Source organism: Dasypus novemcinctus, chromosome X (assembly GCF_030445035.2).
Source record: "Dasypus novemcinctus isolate mDasNov1 chromosome X, mDasNov1.1.hap2, whole genome shotgun sequence".
NCBI classification, from domain to species: Eukaryota; Metazoa; Chordata; class Mammalia; order Cingulata; family Dasypodidae; genus Dasypus; species Dasypus novemcinctus.
In genome coordinates this window covers 155558103-155576737 of record NC_080704.1, presented here as the reverse complement: position 1 = coordinate 155576737, position 18635 = coordinate 155558103, and the positions used below count along the sequence as shown (strand labels likewise).

At 40.6% G+C, this 18635-nt stretch overlaps 1 protein-coding gene across 1 annotated transcript; it reads left to right on the top strand.

The window, feature by feature from the left end:
• The first annotated feature begins 2949 nt into the window (after positions 1-2949).
• LOC101412396 (zinc finger protein 449-like) lies at positions 2950-18323 on the top strand. Its single transcript, XM_058291262.1, has 4 exons — positions 2950-3366; positions 5862-6066; positions 16180-16299; positions 17052-18323. Exons 1-4 carry the CDS (start codon positions 3013-3015, stop codon positions 17633-17635), a joined length of 1263 nt encoding a protein of 420 aa, XP_058147245.1. The 5' UTR covers positions 2950-3012; the 3' UTR covers positions 17636-18323.
• The last annotated feature ends 312 nt before the right edge of the window (positions 18324-18635 follow it).

The window sequence follows — 18635 nt, the reverse complement described above, 5'->3', positions numbered from 1 at the left end:
ATAATGTGTTACTATCAACTGTATACATTTCCACACTTTTAAAGTAAATTAAAATTTATACATACATTACACATCAGTAGTCCATCTCAGTCCTCTTATCTCCTTTAAGAATCCACCACACGCTACCAGGTCTTCAAGATGTTTTTCTACATTTTCTTCTAGAAGCTTTATGGTACTTGCTTTTTTATTTTATTTTATCCGTTTGAGTTAATTTTTGTATAAGGTGTGAGATAGGGGTCCTGTTCTTTCTTTTGACTATCGATGTCAAGTTCTCCCAGCACTATTTGTTGAATGGACTGTTCAGCCCCAGCTGGTTGGGTTTGACAAGCTAGTCAAAAATCACTTTACCACAGATGTGAGATCTGTTTCTGAACCATCAATTTGGTTCCTTTGTGTCTGTCTTTATGCCAGTACCATGCTGTTTTTACTACTGTAGCTAGGTTATATGATTTAAAGTTTGAAACTGAGAGATCTCCAACTTCACTTTTCCTTGTTAAGATGTTTCTGGCTATTCGAGAGCCCTTATCCTTCCAAATAAATTTGATGATTGTGTTTTCCATTTATGTAAAAAATGCTGGTGGAATTTTTATTGGGATTGCATTGACTCTGCATATCAATTTGGGTGGAATTGATATCTTAATGATATTTAGTCTTCCAATCCATGAGCATGGAATGTTCTTCCAGTTATTTAGGTCTTTTAAAATTTCTTTTAACAATGTATTGTAGTTTTATGAATACAAGAGCTTTACATCCTTGGTTAAGTTTATTCCTAAATATTTTATTCTTTTAGTCGTGATTGTAAATGGAATTTTTTTCCTGACTTCCTCCTCAGATTGCACATTACTAGTCTTAAAAGAAAGTCTCTTTCATCTGATATAAGTATAGCTTCTCTGGCTTTTTATTGTTGTTGTTACTGAATGCATGGAATATATTTTTCTAGCCTTTCACTCATAATGTATTGGTATCATTGTGTTGGAGATTTGGGCCCCAAGGGTATGGGGAATGAAACAAAGAGAGAAAGAAAGAGAGAGAGCTGGGATCAGGAGGTCTGTGAGTAGAGACTCCTCAGACAACTTTATTTTCTACAAGTGGCATTATATATACTCATGCTATCATGAGCACAAGCAGTGTAGTTACACATTAACAATACTCATAAATTAAAGAACTTATCTCAGAGTACAAAGATTTAGTATTCCTTTCAAACTGCAAAATGTGTTTGCTCCTATTTCTCCCGGTCGGTCGGGGACAGCTTTGTCCTGTTGACCTGAAAGGCTTAATTGCTGCATTCCTATGTTAAAAGCGTAGCCATGGAAACAGAATGTCTCTCTTTCTGAGATCACAATGCCTCAATTTCCAACATCCTTGGATCTAAGGTAAGTCTCTAGCAGATAGCACATAGGTGGCTTATATTTTCTTATTGATTCCCCCAGTCTGTGCCTTTTATTTAAACAAATTTTTATTGAAGTATATCATTCATAAGTGAACACGCATAAACAGTAAGTGTATAGTAAAGATTGTGAACTTACAAAATAAACATAATAACATCACACAGGGGTCTCATATATCACCCCTCCACCAATTCTTTGCATTGTTGTGAAGCATTTGTTACAATCTATGCAAGAGCATCGTCAAAATATTGCTACCAACTATAGTCCTTATCTTACATTTGGTGTATTTTTCCCCCAACCCATACTATTTTTTAAAATATATATATTTTTGTCTTTATTTTTTTAATATTACATTTTAAAAAATGAGGTCCCCACATACTAAATATATTTTTGTTACAGATATTGTGAACTTGCAAAACAATCATACAGATGTGTAGATTTCCCATACAACTCCACACCCTGGTGGAACATTTGTTACAGATTATTAGACAGTATTATCAGACTATTACCACCAATCATGGTCCATAGCATACATTTGGCACACTTTTTCCATACACCTCCATTATCAATACAGTACAGCTTTGGCAGTGATGCAAGAATATTATAGTATTGCTGTTAACCACAGTCTATAGGTCACACCAATTGTAGTTTTTCCATGCTTCTCCATTTTCCCATCACCCTGCAGTAGTGATGCACATCTGCTCTAGCTCACAGAGGGACTCTCTTGCATTTGTACCCTTAACCACCATTCTCAACTGCCTCTGGTTTCACCGTGTTATTCAGTTCCTAGATTATTCTTTAGCTTTCTTTCCATTGACATTTACTTCTCCAGACTACTTTTTCAACCACAATCCCATTTATAAACCAGTTGCTACTCACTATAATGTGATACTATCAACTCTGTCCATCGCCACACTTTTACAGTCAAGTTAATTAAAACTTCTACGTACATTCTCAACCCTCCTCTTATCTCTTAATAACCTATACTCTAGGTTTTAATTCCATGTGTTTATTATTTGTATTTAGTTCATATTAATGAGACGATACAATATTTGTCCTTTGGTGTCTGGCTTACTTCACTTAGTATAATGTCTTCAAGACTCATCCATGTTATCACATATATCCCAATTTCATTTCTTCTTATGCAGCATAGTATTGCATTGTATGCATGTATCACATTTTGTTTATCCATTCACTGGTGGATGGGCACAGTGATGGTGACTGAGCATTTGAAATGAGGGCTGGTGTGGCTGAGGAACTCAATTTAAAAAAAAAATTTAACTTAATAGCCCCATGGGGCTTGAGGCAACCATATTCAAGATGAAGTTCTTGGATGTGCTTGGAGATTTTGTAAAGCTTTTGAAATTGTGTGCAAATTGGAGGAGCTTGTGTATTTTTCTAGGGAGTGAGTTCATAGTTTTCACCAGATTCTCACAACCACCAAAAAACTTAAGAACTGTGGCCTGAAGGCTTTGGTTACATAAGATAACAGGAGGTAAGAATAGAATCCCCTCTCCTAACCACCATTGTTTCTTCTTACTTTTCCTTTTCTCAGCTGTAGGTGGCTTTGAATTGGAATCTCAGACTTCAGTTCCCAGATCAATCTAAATCACTGGAAGGGGTGATGGCTGTGATCCTAGGTTGTGCAATCCAGGCCTCCCTGAACCAGGGCTCCATGCTTCAAGAGTATGATTCTGACTGTGAAGTCTTCCGTCAGCGCTTCAGGCAGTTCCAATACGAAGAGGCGGCAGGGCCCCGTGAAGCTTTCAACAAACTCTGGGAGCTGTGCTGGCAATGGCTGCAGCCCCACATACGTTCTAAGGAACAAATGTTGGAGCTGCTGGTATTGGAGCAGTTCCTAAGTATTCTGCCCACTGAGATAGAGACCTGGGTGAGGCTCTACAGCCCAGGCAGAAGAGAAAAAATTTTGGCATTGATAGACGCTTTAGAAAGAGAACTTGAGATACCAAAGAAGCAGGTAAGAGAATAGCTTGGGATGTTTGTAATTAGATAGAAAGAGCTGGGACTGATCAGACATTTTTAAAATAGATTTTAAATTTTTTAAAAAGATATATAGATCATAAAAAATATTACATTAAAAAATATAGAGGGTCTCATATACCCCCACTCCCCCCCCCACCCCATTCCTCCCACATCAACAACTTCTTTTTGTCATTGGGGCACATTCATTACATTTGGTGAATACGTTTTGGAGCACTGCTGCACTGCATGGATTATAGTTTACATTGTAGTTTACACTCTCCCCCAGTCCATTCAGTGGGTTATGGCAGGATGTATAATGTCCAGCATCTGTCCCTGCAATATCATTTAGGACAACTCCAAGTCCTGAAAATGCCCCCACATCACATCTCTTCTTCCCTATCCCTGCCCTCAGCAACTCCCATGGCCACTCTCTCCACATCAATGATATAGTTTCTTCCATTGCTCTACTAGATCAGACATTTTGTCTTGGTATTATTCCTCAGCTCCAAGATTTTTCCAAAGCACATTTCATTTTTTTCTTATGCTAAAGTCAGCATATGGGTCAGTGGTTATCAACTCTTATCAGACCCAGTCGCCCTTCTATCATACTTATTTTGTAATGGTCCCTCTACAGTTCTAAACTAAAACTCATAAATAGTGGAATCTGTCATCATATAGAAAATTTAAAATATCAATATAATGCTCTACAGTTTTCAGGACAGATCTGGCCTACATTGTGCTTTTGTATAGCTCATGAACTAATAATGGTTTTTTTTGTTTGTTTTTACCATTTTACAGGATTGTTTTTAAAAAAACATAATGAGGAATAAAATTATATATGACAGACCAATTGTGGCTCATAAAACCTAAAGTAGGGAAACGGACTTTGGCCCAGTGGTTAGGGCGTCCGTCTACCATATGGGAGGCCCGCGTTCAAACCCCGGGCCTCCTTGACCCGTGTGGAGCTGGCCATGCGCAGCGCTGATGCGCGCAAGGAGTGCCGTGCCACGCAAGGGTGTCCCCCGCGTGGGGGAGCCCCACGCGCAAGGAGTGCGCCCATGAGGAAAGCCGCCCAGTGTGAAAAGAAAGTGCAGCCTGCCCAGGAATGGCACCGCCCACACTTCCCGTGCCGCTGACAACAGAAGCGGACAAAGAAACAAGACACAACAAATAGACACCAAGAACAGACAACCAGGGGAGGGGGGGAAATTAAATAAATAAATAAATCTTTAAAAAAAAAAACAAAAACCTAAAGTACTTACACTCTGTCCCCTTATATAAAAAGTTTGTCTACCATTGTTCGAGTACAAGGGAAATCTAAAGGAAAAGCAATTTATTATGAAGAGATATATATTTCAATATATACATATTTGGGCTTGACTGCACCTGAAGGCATTATAAAATTGTCAAATGCTTTTATCTAAGCATAGAATTGTGGAAAATGCAACTGCCAGAAATTCAGACTGAGACAGGTCGAATATTAAGAGCAGTGTTGCTGCTGGTCATGGAATTTTTCCAAAATGGAAATTAACTCTTGGTAACATTCCGAACAAATAATAGTATCATTGTCCTTGATTTTCACATTAGTGCATTCCTAGAAAATTCAAGTTGTGCTAAAGTTATGTAAAATATTTTATATATATATGACTGACAGGGTGCTGTGTTTCTTTCTTTTTTTTTCTTTTTTTTTTTTTTTTACCTACCTGAATGTTCAAGCAGAATGTTCAGGAGTTGTTTGTGAGGTGGAATAGTTCTGCACTGTGCCATTATGCTCCTATCTTTGGCCCCATACATTTAAATAGCCTCCTCGTGCCATGGAGTCCTAAGCACCCATGGGCGGTAGCACCCCCGTGTTTTGAGACATCTGTGGAGACCCTCTATTTGTGGAGTAACTTAGCTGAGCACCGGGCTGACTCTTGGGAGAAGCAAGAAAGAGCTTCTAGGTGGCCATGAAGGGCACCCTAGGATTGTGTGTTGTGGGGCTTATTAGCTATTGGCTTCCGGACACTTGACCTGGCTGAACAGGAACCTTTCTAAGTTCCCTGCTCTCCTAGGATAGAGGAAACTAATGATTCCCCTTCCTTTCTCTCTCTTCTTGTTTGCATTTATTATATATGATTTTAGCTTCATATGTTATGGATGTGCACTGCTGAATACAGGAGCCATTGCCCATGTGTGGCTCTTGAGAACTTGAAATGCAGCTAGGCCAAATTGAGGTACACTAAGTTTTAAATGTACTCTGAATTTTGAAACTTAGTATGAAAAAAGTAGTATATAAAATACCTCATTATTTTTTAGTTGATTACATTTTGAAAGAGTGATATGGATATATTGGGCTAAATAAAGTATACTATTATGATTGACTTGTTTCTTTATATTTTTTCATATGGCCACTAGGATATTTACAATTACATGCATGGATATTGTTGTATTTCTACTGGGTAGTGCTGGTCTAGATGTTAGAGTGATGGTTTCTGTCATTCCTTGCAGGTTGGTAGGGAGGAAAAGCCCTTAGAGGATCTGGCACCAGTGGGAATGGCATGCATACCACAAGATATCCACATGAAGTCACTTGCATGCCAGGTAATGGGACCTTCCCAGGAAGCCACACTGGCAGAGGCATGGTTCCCACAAGCATGGCAACAGGAGCTGAACTATGGTGCTGCTGGGGCATGTCAGCACTTTCCAGAACCTGGTAAGGCAAGGGTTTTACTTAGTTACTGTTGTCTTTGTTCTGGAAAAGCAAGAATTCTTAAGGTTTGCATTGGGGCAGGAATAGCAATAGATATAAATTGCTCTTATTAGAAATAGGAGGAAGAAATATCTCTAAAATAACAGGGACCGAAGAAAGTTTGATAAAACAAGATTAGGAACTTCTTAAGTTAATCACCTTGCTCAGTAGGCCTTTGATCAGGAATGTTCTACGGGAGAACTGTGGGAGTGTGTTTACCTTTGTGGGTTGATTTATGTCTCCTCAAAAGGTATGTTAATGTCCTAAGCCCTGGTACCCGTGCATATGATCTTATTTGGACATAGGGTCTCTGCTGAATTAATCAAGAAAAGACAAGGTCATACTGGATTATGTTGGGCCCAAAGTCCAAAGAGCGGTGTCCTTATAAGGAAAGGGAGATTTGGAGACACAGAGACACTGACACACACACAGGAAGGACAGCTGTGTGAAGATGGAGGCATAATTTGGAGTGACACAGCTGTAAGCCAAGAAATTTCAAGGATTGTTGGCAACTGCCAGGAGCTAGGAAGAAGGAAAGATTCTTGTCTCAAGCCCTTAGAGGTAGGATGGACCTACCAATACCTTAATTTCAGACTTCCCCCATCCAGAACTGTGAGTGACTAGATATCTGTTGTTTTCAGCCACCCAGTTTGTAGTATTTTGTTATAGCATCCCTAGGAAACTAATAAAGATACTCTGGATAAGAATTCATTTCCCCCATCAAATTTTTATTAATGCCATGTATGATGTGGCTTCGGAGGGCTTTCTGTCACTCTTCGGTTCTCAGTTGCTTTGATGGGATTAAGAACTCCAACGGTAATACTTTGAGTAATATGTACTCGCCTCAGAGACTTTTAAAGAGTTTAGTCATTTAAAAAATTATAGAGGAAATATCTTATTAAATCAAACCTAGAATAATAGTTCTCAAAGTGTAGTAAACAGACTATCCACATCTGACTCATCTGGGCTCATTTTTATCAAGCTCCCCAGGTGATCATTATACACACTGCAGTTTGAGAAACATGGTCTGAGAATGTACAGGTGTTTATACTAGTAGGAGAAAGTCCAGGTGGAGAAAGCTACCTGGACCACGTAGATCCATTTCTTCTGTGTTTCACTCCCCTTTGGGGTTTCTTTACATTTTTACCAATGCCCATATTACCACCCTCCTCTAAAACTGTGACCCAGTTGTGGCCAGAAATCTTACCTCTGAGACTCCCAGGCAGAGATGCAACAGTTTGGCACTTTCAAGAGTCTGGGAAATAATGATAGAACAAAAGAGACCAAAAAAAGAAAAGAAAAGAGTAGAAAAACAGTCCATATTACCCAGGAGAGGTTTCCGATTTATCCATAACTAACACAGTGCCATGGCATAACAACCTTGTTTCTCGTTTTGTACACTTTTAACATCTATTCACTACACACACACACACACACACACACACACATCTTTTAAGAGCCAGTAACAGTGCTCTACCCTAGGACTCAGTGGTACACAAGACAGACCCAGTGCCTGTGTTCCTGGAGCTTATCGCCCTGTAGAGGATTCAGGTATGTAAATAGTGAGCCCTACAAAGATGTGGTGGAGGGAGTAGGATGATGGTGGGAGTGCACAGGAGGTCACCTAGCCAGCCTTTGGCAGAGAGGGAGACTTCCCGGAGGAAGAGGGATCTAGGTTCCAAGCCAAGCCATATTTTGCTGAGTTATAGTTTTCCTGGTGAGTGGTGGAAGTGGGGAGGGGAGAGGGCTCTGGGCAGAAGGCACAAAAGGCTCAGAGATGGAGGGAGCAGGCACCCTTGAAGAACTGAGAGCATTTCACTCCAGCAGCCCTGTGAGTGGAAGAGGAGAGGAGGGGGTGGCAATAGATGAGCCTGCAGGGAGAAGCAGGGGCCCAGATCATGAGGACCTTTTTCAGCCTGTTGAGGAGTTTGTGCTTTATTACCTGGGTAGTGAGGAGCCATTGGCAGTTCTTTTTTTTTCAAAGATTTATTTTATTTCTTTTTCTCCCCTTCCCCCCCACCCCCAGTTGTCTGTTCTCTGTGTCCATTTGCTGCATGTTCTTGTTTTTGTCCGCTTCTGTTGTCAGCAGCACGGGAATCTGTATTTCTTTTTGTTGCGTCATCTTCCTGTATCAGCTATGTGTGTGTGCGGCACCACTCCTGGGCAGGCTGCACTTTCTTTCGCACTGGGCGGCTCTCCTTACAGGGCGCACTCCTTGCGCATGGGGCTCGCCCACGTGGGGGACACCCCTGCGTGGCAGTGCACTCCTTGAGCCCATCAACACTGCGCATGGGCCAGCTCCACACGGGTCAAGGAGGCCTGGGGTTTGAACCGCTGACCTCCCATGTTGTAGACGGACGCCCTATCCACTGGGCCAAGTCTGATTCCCTATTGGCAGTTCTTAAAGAGGGGATAGATATCAATAGACTTGCATTTTAGAAGATCACGCTGGCCTCAATATGAGTGGGTAAAAGTGAAAGCACAGACCCTATTTAGGAGGTTTTTGCAGTCATCCAGTAGAGAGAAGATAATCTTCTAAATTAGGTTCACGTCAGTGATGGTGATAGGACTGGATGATTAATTAGGTGTTGGGGTTTAGAATGCTGTCCAGGTTTTGGCCTGTGAACTGAATCGAGGGTAATATTATTCACGCACATACAGAACCAAGAGGAGAAGCAGAGTTGGTGGGGGAAGATGAGTTTAGATTTCAACATGTGTAGTTTAAAGTGCTTATGGGTCTCCAGATGAAAATAGCTAATGTAGAATAGGAGCTCGGGAGAGTTGAGGATTTGACATAGCGATTTGCAGTCCAGTTGGTGCTGCCGGGTGCCAGGCCCTGGACAAGGAGCACTCATACCTCCCCTCAGCCCTGGGGGGCAGTGGTCACCAGGGGTCTGTCTGGGCTTAGCTCACAAGGCCTGGGGGAGGACAGGCCGAGTCGGGGAGGGACAGGAGGGGAGGAGTCAAGGGTTTATAAAATGTATTTGAAGTTGTTTGATTGCATATTAAAGCTTGGAATGTATTCTGTATCAGCAGAAATTTAGGTTGTTTGATATCTATTATATACATACATATATATACATCTTTTTTGGATAAAGGCATAGTATAAATAGTTACTGTATGGAATCACTTTAATAATCATTTGTGAAAATACGTGCCACAGTTAGAAGTTTGTCAGTGTGGAAGGGACCAATGGATAATCAAAACTTATTTTAGTAGAGGAAATTCATGGAAGCTGTTGTAAAATGAGAGGCTGTCGTTTGTGAAAATAATGAAATAGTCTTCATGGAGAGGATAAACATAGATGTCAGAAATCAAAGTCAGAGATCATACAATATTTGGTTATAATATTAGAATAGCATTATCATTGTCCTCCTTATCTATAGAAACTATATGAAAGCTATAAATAAGGTCTTGAAAATATTGAAAATTGTGCAGGATGAAAACTTAATAATTATCAGGTAATGGATGTATTGAAATGATGGAAAATGTGTTAAAGTGTTTGTAGGACTTGCTAGCTGAAGACATATAAAGTGTGAATAATAAAAAATAAAATTGACTAGTGAAAATACCTGACTGGGGCAAGGAGCTGAGCTGAATGCTATGCAGACCTGGGGAGAGTTTCTTTTCTGAAGTAAACAGTGTTCCAAGGTAGACATGAGCTTTAAAAAATATCTGAACTTTATCCAGACACTTCTAGATGCTGCAGACTGCAATAATATTAAAATATCTGCAGTCAGAAATAGAAGTAGTGATGGCCCTATGTATTAGTCTGCCAGAGGGGTGCTGATGCAAAGTATCAGAAATCTGTTGGCTTTTATCAGGGTATTTAATTGGGGTAAAAGCTTACAGTTACAAGGCCCTATAGAGTCCAGTGCAAGTTGCCATGTGTTGAAGCAACATGGTGGGCTTTCTTTGCTGGGTTTCAGCCTCTTCCTCTTAAGGCTCTGTGGCCCAGCTTCTTCCTGATCTCAGCTTAGGCTGGCATAGGGCTTGGCACTCAGGACTACTTCTCTCTCGGCTGCAAACTATCAGGCCAGCGGCTCATCTCTCCCTAGGGCCCCAGAATAAAAAAATGACAGGGCTCTCACTTCCTGGTGTGTCTTCTTGAATGTCCATTTCTTTCAATCCATCAAGGGGGCAGGGACTCAATCTGAGTCATGCCCTACTGATGTGGTTGAATCAAAGCCCTAATCTGCAAAGGTAATTTAATCAAGACATTTTAGGTGACTCTAATGCAATCAAAGGGTATCACACCCAGAGAAAGATTAGTTTATAAACATGATCTTTCTCTTTTTGGGATTCACATATAATCTCAAACTCTCACACCCTATAAATATAGACTATATCATGCTTATTTTTTGAAAATATGCTGTTCAAAATTAGTGTACCACAATTGGAACATATTTCCAGTTGTCAAAGTTTTTTTTTTCTATTGATAAGGTTTCACTAGGAAATTGTATACAAATTGTCAAAGATGACAGCTTTTTGATGACAAAGGATATTAGAGATGAAAATTTAAAGCAAATTAGCAAACAAATGCTATCTACAATGCATCAGAATATTCTTTTAACTTAAATTTCTTCATCTTGGCCTGCTATACCAAATAAAATACCATAAGGTAGTTTCCAACCTATCCACCACCATAATAATGGTATTTATTGGCATAGGGAAGATTTTTGGGCACATGGTCTTTTTTAATGGAGCTATAATAAAAGTTATCCACTGGATGGAGATTGTTTTAATCACTATAAGTACTGTTTGGTTAACCTCAAACTACTTCTTCCTTCCTTTTATTGTTTACCTATTTCTCTATAACAAATTACTGCTTAGAGTGAAACATTTCTTCTAGTGTCTGAGAGTCAGGAACTGAGGAGCTAAAGTTTCACTGGGTGTTTCTGCTTGACAGTCTCTGTAGCAGTTTGATGTAGTTATGAATTTCAAAAATGGATATTGGATTGTGTTTGTAAGCTGGTCTGTATCTGGGCATGATTACATTATGATTAGAGCTTTGATTGGGCCATGTCAGTAGGGTGTTAAGTCCCTGCCGCTTGGTAGGTAGGGACTCACAGATAAAAGACATGGCAAAGGACAGAATTGGAGCTTTGCTGTTAGTTTTGATGCTGGAGTCTTGAGCTGGAACCCTGGGAAGTAAGCACACACAGGAGCTAGGTTGTGAGGAAAGAGAAGTAAGCCCCAGGAAGCGAGGAACCCTGAGCCCTGAGAGAAGGAAGCCTGAACCCTGGCAGACATCAGCAGCCATCTTGCTCCAATACATGACAAAAAACTTTGGTGAGGGAAGTAACCTATGCTTTATGGCCTGGTAACTGTAAGCTTCTATCCCAAATAAATATCCTTTATACAAACCAACTGGGAAGCAGATTTGGCTCAATGGATAGAGCATTTACCTGCCGCATGGGAGGTCCAGGGTTCAAACCCAGGGCCTCCTGACCCATGTGATGTGCTGGCCCATGTGCGGTGCTAATGCGTTCAAGGAGTTCTGTGCCATGCAGGGGTGCCCCCCACGTAGGGGAGCCCCCCACACAAGGAGTGCATCCTGTAAGAAGAGCAGCCCAGCGTGAAAAAAGTGCAGCTTGCCCAGAAGTGGTGCCACACACAGAGAGCTGATGCAGCAAGATGACGCAACAAAAAAGAGACACAGATTCCCAGTACTGCTGACAAGAATACAAGCAGACACAGAAGAACACACGGCGAATGGACACAGAGAACAGACAACTGGCGGGGGCGGGGGGAGGCGGGGAAGGTGGGCAGGGAAGGGGAGAGAAATAAAAATAAAAACAAAACAAAACAAAACAAAAAACAACTGATTTCTGGTATTTTGCATCAGCACCACTTTGGCTGGCTAATACAGTCTCACGTGTGGTCATTGCCAGGATGTCAGCAGGGGCTCTCTCCATTGAACGCTCTATCCGTTCAGCCAAATCTGCTTCCAAGTTGGTTTTTATAAAGGGGCTTGACTGAGGCTGGAGGATCTGCTTTCAAGATGGCTCAGCACTTGACTGCTGGTAAGAGGTCTCAATTCCTTGATACTTGGACCTCTCCACAGGCTGCTTGAATATCCTCACAACATGGCAGCTGACTTCCTCCAGAGCAAGAAATCCAGGAAGTAGCCACATTGCCTTTTATGACTAGTCACATACCATCACTTTTACCATTTTTTTTTCCACTGGAAGAGAGTCACTACATCCAACCTCCATATAAGAGGAGAACAATTAAGCTCTACCATATGAAGGGAGAAATATCAAAGAATTTGGGGGGCATATTAAAATAACCATGCATTCCATGCTTCCCTACTACCCTTTCACATTTTACAGTATTTCTTCAGTGAATTAGGTCACAGAGAATATACCCATGATGAATCTCTTGGCCATAGCCACTAGATGAGTATAGCATCCTGGGCAACACATTATCGTCACTGGGAAACTAAATTCTGAGTGAAAAAAGAGAACACATGATTGAATTTCAAGAAACAGACTTGGGCTTTATCTTTTGGGACCTTTTGTTAACTTGCCAACCAGTCAGTCACTGTCCCATGGTAATTGTTACTGCACAGGCTGGCTGGCATTGTGTTTTCCAAGAGAGCCCCACCAACAGAAGTAGGCTTGGGGGCCTGGTTTCTGACTGCCATTCAGTGTTGACCCCAAAACCCTGGAGCCAAGTTATAAATCATTCAGTGAGCATCCTTCTAGATATGTATGTTGATAGGATAATTTAACAGAAGTAGGATTGGTTGGTTAATAAGCATATGCATTTTAAAATGTAATGGATTTTGTCAAATTGTCCTCCAAAATCACTGTAGCAATTTACCCTCTTGCCACACCATGAGAGTACCAATTTCCACTCACCTTTACTTACAGAGTATCATCAAACTGATTAATCTTGCTTTGTGATGAGGCATGGTTGTTCCATGTTGGCAGACATGAAAAGAGCTAATAATTGACCAAAAAGCCTTTTTAGTAAGTGTTACTTTCATTCAGCATTAATGATGGTATTTTATTCGGTATATGCCAGTAAAGAATGGGAATTGAGTTTGAGAAGTTAGCAGATGGGTCAGTGTAGAGTGGGAAGTGGCTTAGCTGACACAGACTGTGAGAATAAGGTTGGGGAGTGGAAGTAGACGATAGGTACAGGAGTAGGGCTTTAATAGGCCGGAAGTGGGGGCTAAGTGCCCTAAGGCCCCGGGATCTGAATGTTACACATAACAACAGGGAAGATGTTTGTACGTAATTAAGAAGTCCTTTAGGTTAACGTCTGTGAAGAAGCTAAGTTTGAGCACATGTTCTCTGTATCCAGGGTGTGGGAAGTGTCCTGAGGCACCCAACTTGGGCCAGGCTCTTTGAAAGCTACACCTTGGAGTATAATAGGGGGGCCAAAGGAACTAAGTAGAAAGTACTCGGGTCTCTTTGATTTGGTGCTGTGTAGAATATAGCAGCTGGACTGGAGGGCAAAGCCTCATGGCTTTGAGACACATGTCATGAGACACAGCTACCTGGAACTAATATTCCTAGTCTTACTTCTCATTGGTACTAGATTCTGCCTCCAGTGATACTTTTAATCCTTGGTTTTATCTTACAGCTTCCCTTTCACCCACAAGGGCAGTAACCTGGGCCTTGTTTTGAAACTGACATTTCATGAAATCCTCTATGAGATGGGAATAGCCATATGAATAGCTCTTGGCTTTCTGAATTCTGCTTTTCCTATCTCTTCTTATTCTTCTTCTTTATTTTCTCTTACCTGTTACATTAAAAAAATATGAGGTCCCCATATACCCCCCCTCCACCCCCGCCCACATCAACAACCTCTTCCATCATCGTGGCACATTCACTGCACCTGGTGAATACACTTTGGAGCACCGCTGCACCACAAGGACAGTGGTCCACATTGTAGTCTACACTTTCTCCCAGTCCACCAAGTGGGCCATGGAAGGACACACAATGTCTAGCATCTCTCCCTGCAGCACCACCCAGGACAACTCCCAAATCCTGAAAACACCCCCACATCACACCTATTCTTCCCTCTCTCTACCACCAGCAGCTACCATGACCACTTTCTCCACATGAGTACTACAATTTCTTCCCTTACTAATCACAGTAGTGCCCCACCAGAACACCAGTAAGTCCACTCCAATCCATACTCTATTCCTCCATCCTATGGACCCTGGGATGGTTGTATCTAGCCCCCCTCTACATCAAGAAGAGGCTTAGATTCCACATGGATGATGGATGCAATTCTGCTTGCAGTTGTAGGCACTCTTGGCTCCCTGGTGTGGTGGTTGACCTATCTCTTTATTTTAGAATAGCCTGGTCCTCCAGACTTTTGTCCCTAAGCCTTTGCTATTTTGCACTCTCCCAAGTTTCAGTTTCTTCCCAGTTTTGCTTAACGGCTACTTTCCTTTAATCTGTAACCTCTGGTTTTATTTTACCTGCATCATGTTATGCTTTCATCACACTCTCAGCTTTAAAATCCAAGCATAAACAAAATAGTGAATTTAAAGAGAATTTTATTTGAAATGCACTTATTTTTCTTAATCTGAAATATATTTCTTTTCTCCATGAAAATATAAAATACGGTGTTTTACCCCACTTTCTATGTTTTGATATAATGTTCTGATATTAAAAATTTCCTTTGGATTTATATCAGCCAATCTAATCTTGCTAATATTATTTCAATCATTTAACATTTAACCATTTCCCTACATTTAGATCTCAAATCAGTATTTTCTAGCCCACTAAATTTTGCTAGAGATGAGGAAGGAGAAGAAGGGATGTAGAAAAGAGGATACAGGGAAGCGGACTTGGCCCAGTGATTAGGGCTTCCGTCTACCACATGGGAGGTCCGCGGTTCAAACCCCGGGTCTCATTGACCCGTGTGCAGCTGGCCCACATGCAGTGCTGATGCGCGCAAGGAGTGCCGTGCCACGCAGGGGTGTCCTCGCGTAGGGGAGCCCCACGTGCAAGGAGTGTGCCCCATAAGGAGAGCCGCCCAGTGCGAAAGAAAGTGCAGCCTGCCTAGGAATGGCGCCACACACACAGAGAGCTGTCACAACAAGATGACACAATGAAAGAAACACAGATTCCTGAGCCACTGACAACAACAGAAGCGGACAAAATACGCAGCAAATAGACACAGAGAACAGACAACGGTGGGGGGGGCGGGGAAGGGGAGAGAAGTAAATAAATAAATAAATCTTTTAAAAAAATAAAATAGTTAAAAAATAAAAAAAGGAGGATACAAGACTCAACTGTATTATCAATGAGAAGAGTGGCGGTAGGACAAATGGGGAAAGTGAGTGGTAGAAATTTGTCCTTGCTGTCTTTAGATTGACAGTTATAAATACTGTTTGATAGTTATTTGGGTTAATTTCAAGATAATCTATATCTTGTCTTCCACTGAAATAAACATGTAAAGTCTGGTTTTGCTGGTTGTAATGCCAGTTGAGTTACCACTTAAATTTGAAAATATTTTAACAGAAATCATTGCAGTAAGTAGTTTCAAAATGCTACCTTTACCTTTCTCTCTTCATGTGGTACTCAGTAATAGAATATTTTTGTTTTTATATTCCAAAACCATTGGAATCTTTACTTCATGTTATGGCTGTAACCTAAATAATTATATTATTTAAATAGATATAGAACTAATTTAGTACACTGATTTCAACACATAATTGATTCACTCCTGTTCCATAGATTAGAGGAGACTAGCCTTGAATTGAGCACAAAATCTTCTTCCCCTAATTTTGGTTTTCTTATATTAACCAAGGAAAAAAAAACCAAAATCCTACAGCTATATAATAATAGGGTGGTATATGGAAACTTTGTATTTCATACATGATTTTTCTGTAAACCTACAACTTGTCTAATTTTAAAAATTGGGGAAAAAAACCATCAGGGGCTCCAGGTGGAGTAATCCTAATTGAGATGGAGGTAGGTATTGAAAGGCCATTTTTCCCAAGAAATCAGCCTGAACTCTGGAAAAACCTGTGGTGATTCAAACTATCATGTTTCCCATCTTTTTCTTTTTTCTTTCTTTTTTCCCTTTTTTCCCCTTCTTTCTTAGGGCCAGGATATCCAGTACCAAAGCCTGACCCGAGATTCCCATTGGAGCATAGAGAAGAGCCATGGGTGAAGGCATTACAGGATTCCAAAGAAATGAACCACTTACCTGATTCCAAGATAGGTAAGAAATTGCTCATTCAATACTTGGGAAGACTTCACCCCTCATCAGGATAAAAGAGCTTTGGGATTCCACTTAGGAGTTTCCATTTTTCCCACTAGTGGTTTAATATTACTTTTCCTAAATGAGCTCAAATTTGAAGATTTCAGAGTAACCAGTAAAAATATTTGACCACTAGATTGCACTAACGCACAAGCTGTTTATTGGGGGCAAGGTTTTGGCACGTTTACAGTGGGAGGGTGGCTATCACAGCAGGAAACCTTTCAGAGGCCAGCAGCACAATGGATCCACCACAGAGGAAGCAGGGCAATGGGAAACCCCCAGATCCTAAGGGAGAGGGGTATGGAAAAGATGAGTGCTTACCTGTCTAGGTAATGGTACCATCAGCAGAGCAGGGAGCCTCTGGGGCAGAGAGCTCCAAGGAACTGAAGTAGCATTGGGACTTATAGGTGCAAGATCTTACCAATTGCAGGCAGACACTGGGCGAAGTTTTGTGGGATTTGCAAAGCAGGTTAACTCTTAAGTGGCTAAAAATGGCTTCTTTTGGATATTTTAAAAACAAGTGGATATGTCCAAATTTGACTTTGGTGATGGTGGGGTTTTCTGGGCTAAATAATGGACCCAGGCTGCTGTGAAGAGATAAAGAACACAAAGGAACACTACATAGAGGTCATCTTTGGCTCATTTGTATAGCAACTCACTTCCTATTCTCCTTGGAACACAGTGATATCTGCAATCTCTGTTTCTTTGCTCAGGTTTTGATGTAGGGAGAGAAAATGAAGGCGATACTTCAAAACAGAAAGCACTGGAGAATATGTATCCATTTACTATTACTTTAGAGGATAATGCTCTCCACGGTTCCCTTTTACAAAAAAACTATGAACAGTTAGGATATCAATGGAACAACCTCCCAGAGGTGGTGAAGACAGATGTAACGAGGCTTGTAGATCACCAGAACCACTCTTTAGGAGAGAAATATGAGAGTGCCAACCTGAACGAAACTCTCAACTTTAGATCCCATAAGAAAAGTAGTCCAGCAGAGAAACCTCACCAGTGTTCTCAGGGTGGAAAATGTTTTGCTCAGGATTTGCTTACTTGGTACCAGAGAATGCATTCAGGAGAGGGACCTCACAAGTGCCATGAATGTAGGAAAGGCTTCCTTCATAGTTCACACCTTTTAAGACACCAACGAGTTCACACAGGGGAGAGACCCTATGAATGTTCTATATGTAAAAAACGATTCACTGGGTGGTCTTACCTTATGGGTCACCAGGGAACCTATTCAGAAGCAGAAGAATATACATGCCTTGAATGTGGGAAAAGATTTTGTTACAGATAAGTCTTAAAAGGCATTCTAAAACTCATACAGGTTAAAAACCTCATGGACGTTATAGTTGCAGGAAAAATTTTATTCAACTGATGACTTTTACTTTGCACCAGAGAACATGTATCAATCATTTGTCTCTCGGTGCTTTTTAAATTTCACCCATTCTTGAATTTAGTTTCTGCCAAAGTGTATGTCATGTACCAGTTATAAAATATATTTTGAGAAAAAGTATGAGAATTCTTCATGCTGTAGCTGTACCTTTTATAGATTCACAGTTCACAACTGCATATGAGAATCTTTGAGAGATTCTTCAGTAAAGGAACAAAAAAACACCCTATTTGTCTCAATGTTTTCAAATCTTATATGATTCCAGAATCCTATTTCAAGTGTTCCCAGTAATAACCCAAAGAACAGATATTATGCAAATGTTCCTTGGAATACAAACTGACTTAAAAGTATTTCTAGATTTATTTCTTCCAAACTTTGTGATCTCCAGTTACCCCAATGTATGTCATGAAAAATTCTTTAAACAAATATATACTTATTTTAGCTAACACACATATCATTTTAAGAAGGTGAGGGTCACAAACTAGGATAATTAATGTTGTCAGCCAATTTATTTTACTTAACAACACACGTAGACACATTGTTCCTTATATAAATTTTCTCATATGATCACATTAAAATACAAATTCTTGCAGCCAGGAAAGAACTCTCTTTATCGGATAAAGCTGTTAATAAGTGAAAATATTCATGGAGCCTGGCTCTTTGTTGTAAAAATACAAGGAAGAGGACATGTAGAATTTTCCCTTTATGAAGATAGCCAGTCATCCTTTCCTTAAACTAGAATCAGGGAAAGTATCTCTCTCCTATTCCAATGAAACTGTTGTAAGTGTTTGTTAGGTATCTACTGTGTGCCCAACTAGCCCTGTCCTAGGCTAAATAGAAGTTAGTAAAGAAATATAAATGAAGAGGAAGGCATGTAAAAAGTTTTATTCATTTTAGTTAAGCA

Excerpts from the sequence above, each read along its gene's own strand:
- LOC101412396 (XM_058291262.1), top strand. The coding sequence starts at position 3,013 with ATGGCTGTGATCCTAGGTTGTGCAATCCAGGCCTCCCTGAACCAGGGC. Across the intron at positions 6,067-16,179 it reads TCAGCACTTTCCAGAACCTG|GGCCAGGATATCCAGTACCA; the intron begins GTAAGGCAAGGG and ends CTTCTTTCTTAG. Across the intron at positions 16,300-17,051 it reads CTTACCTGATTCCAAGATAG|GTTTTGATGTAGGGAGAGAA; the intron begins GTAAGAAATTGC and ends TTCTTTGCTCAG.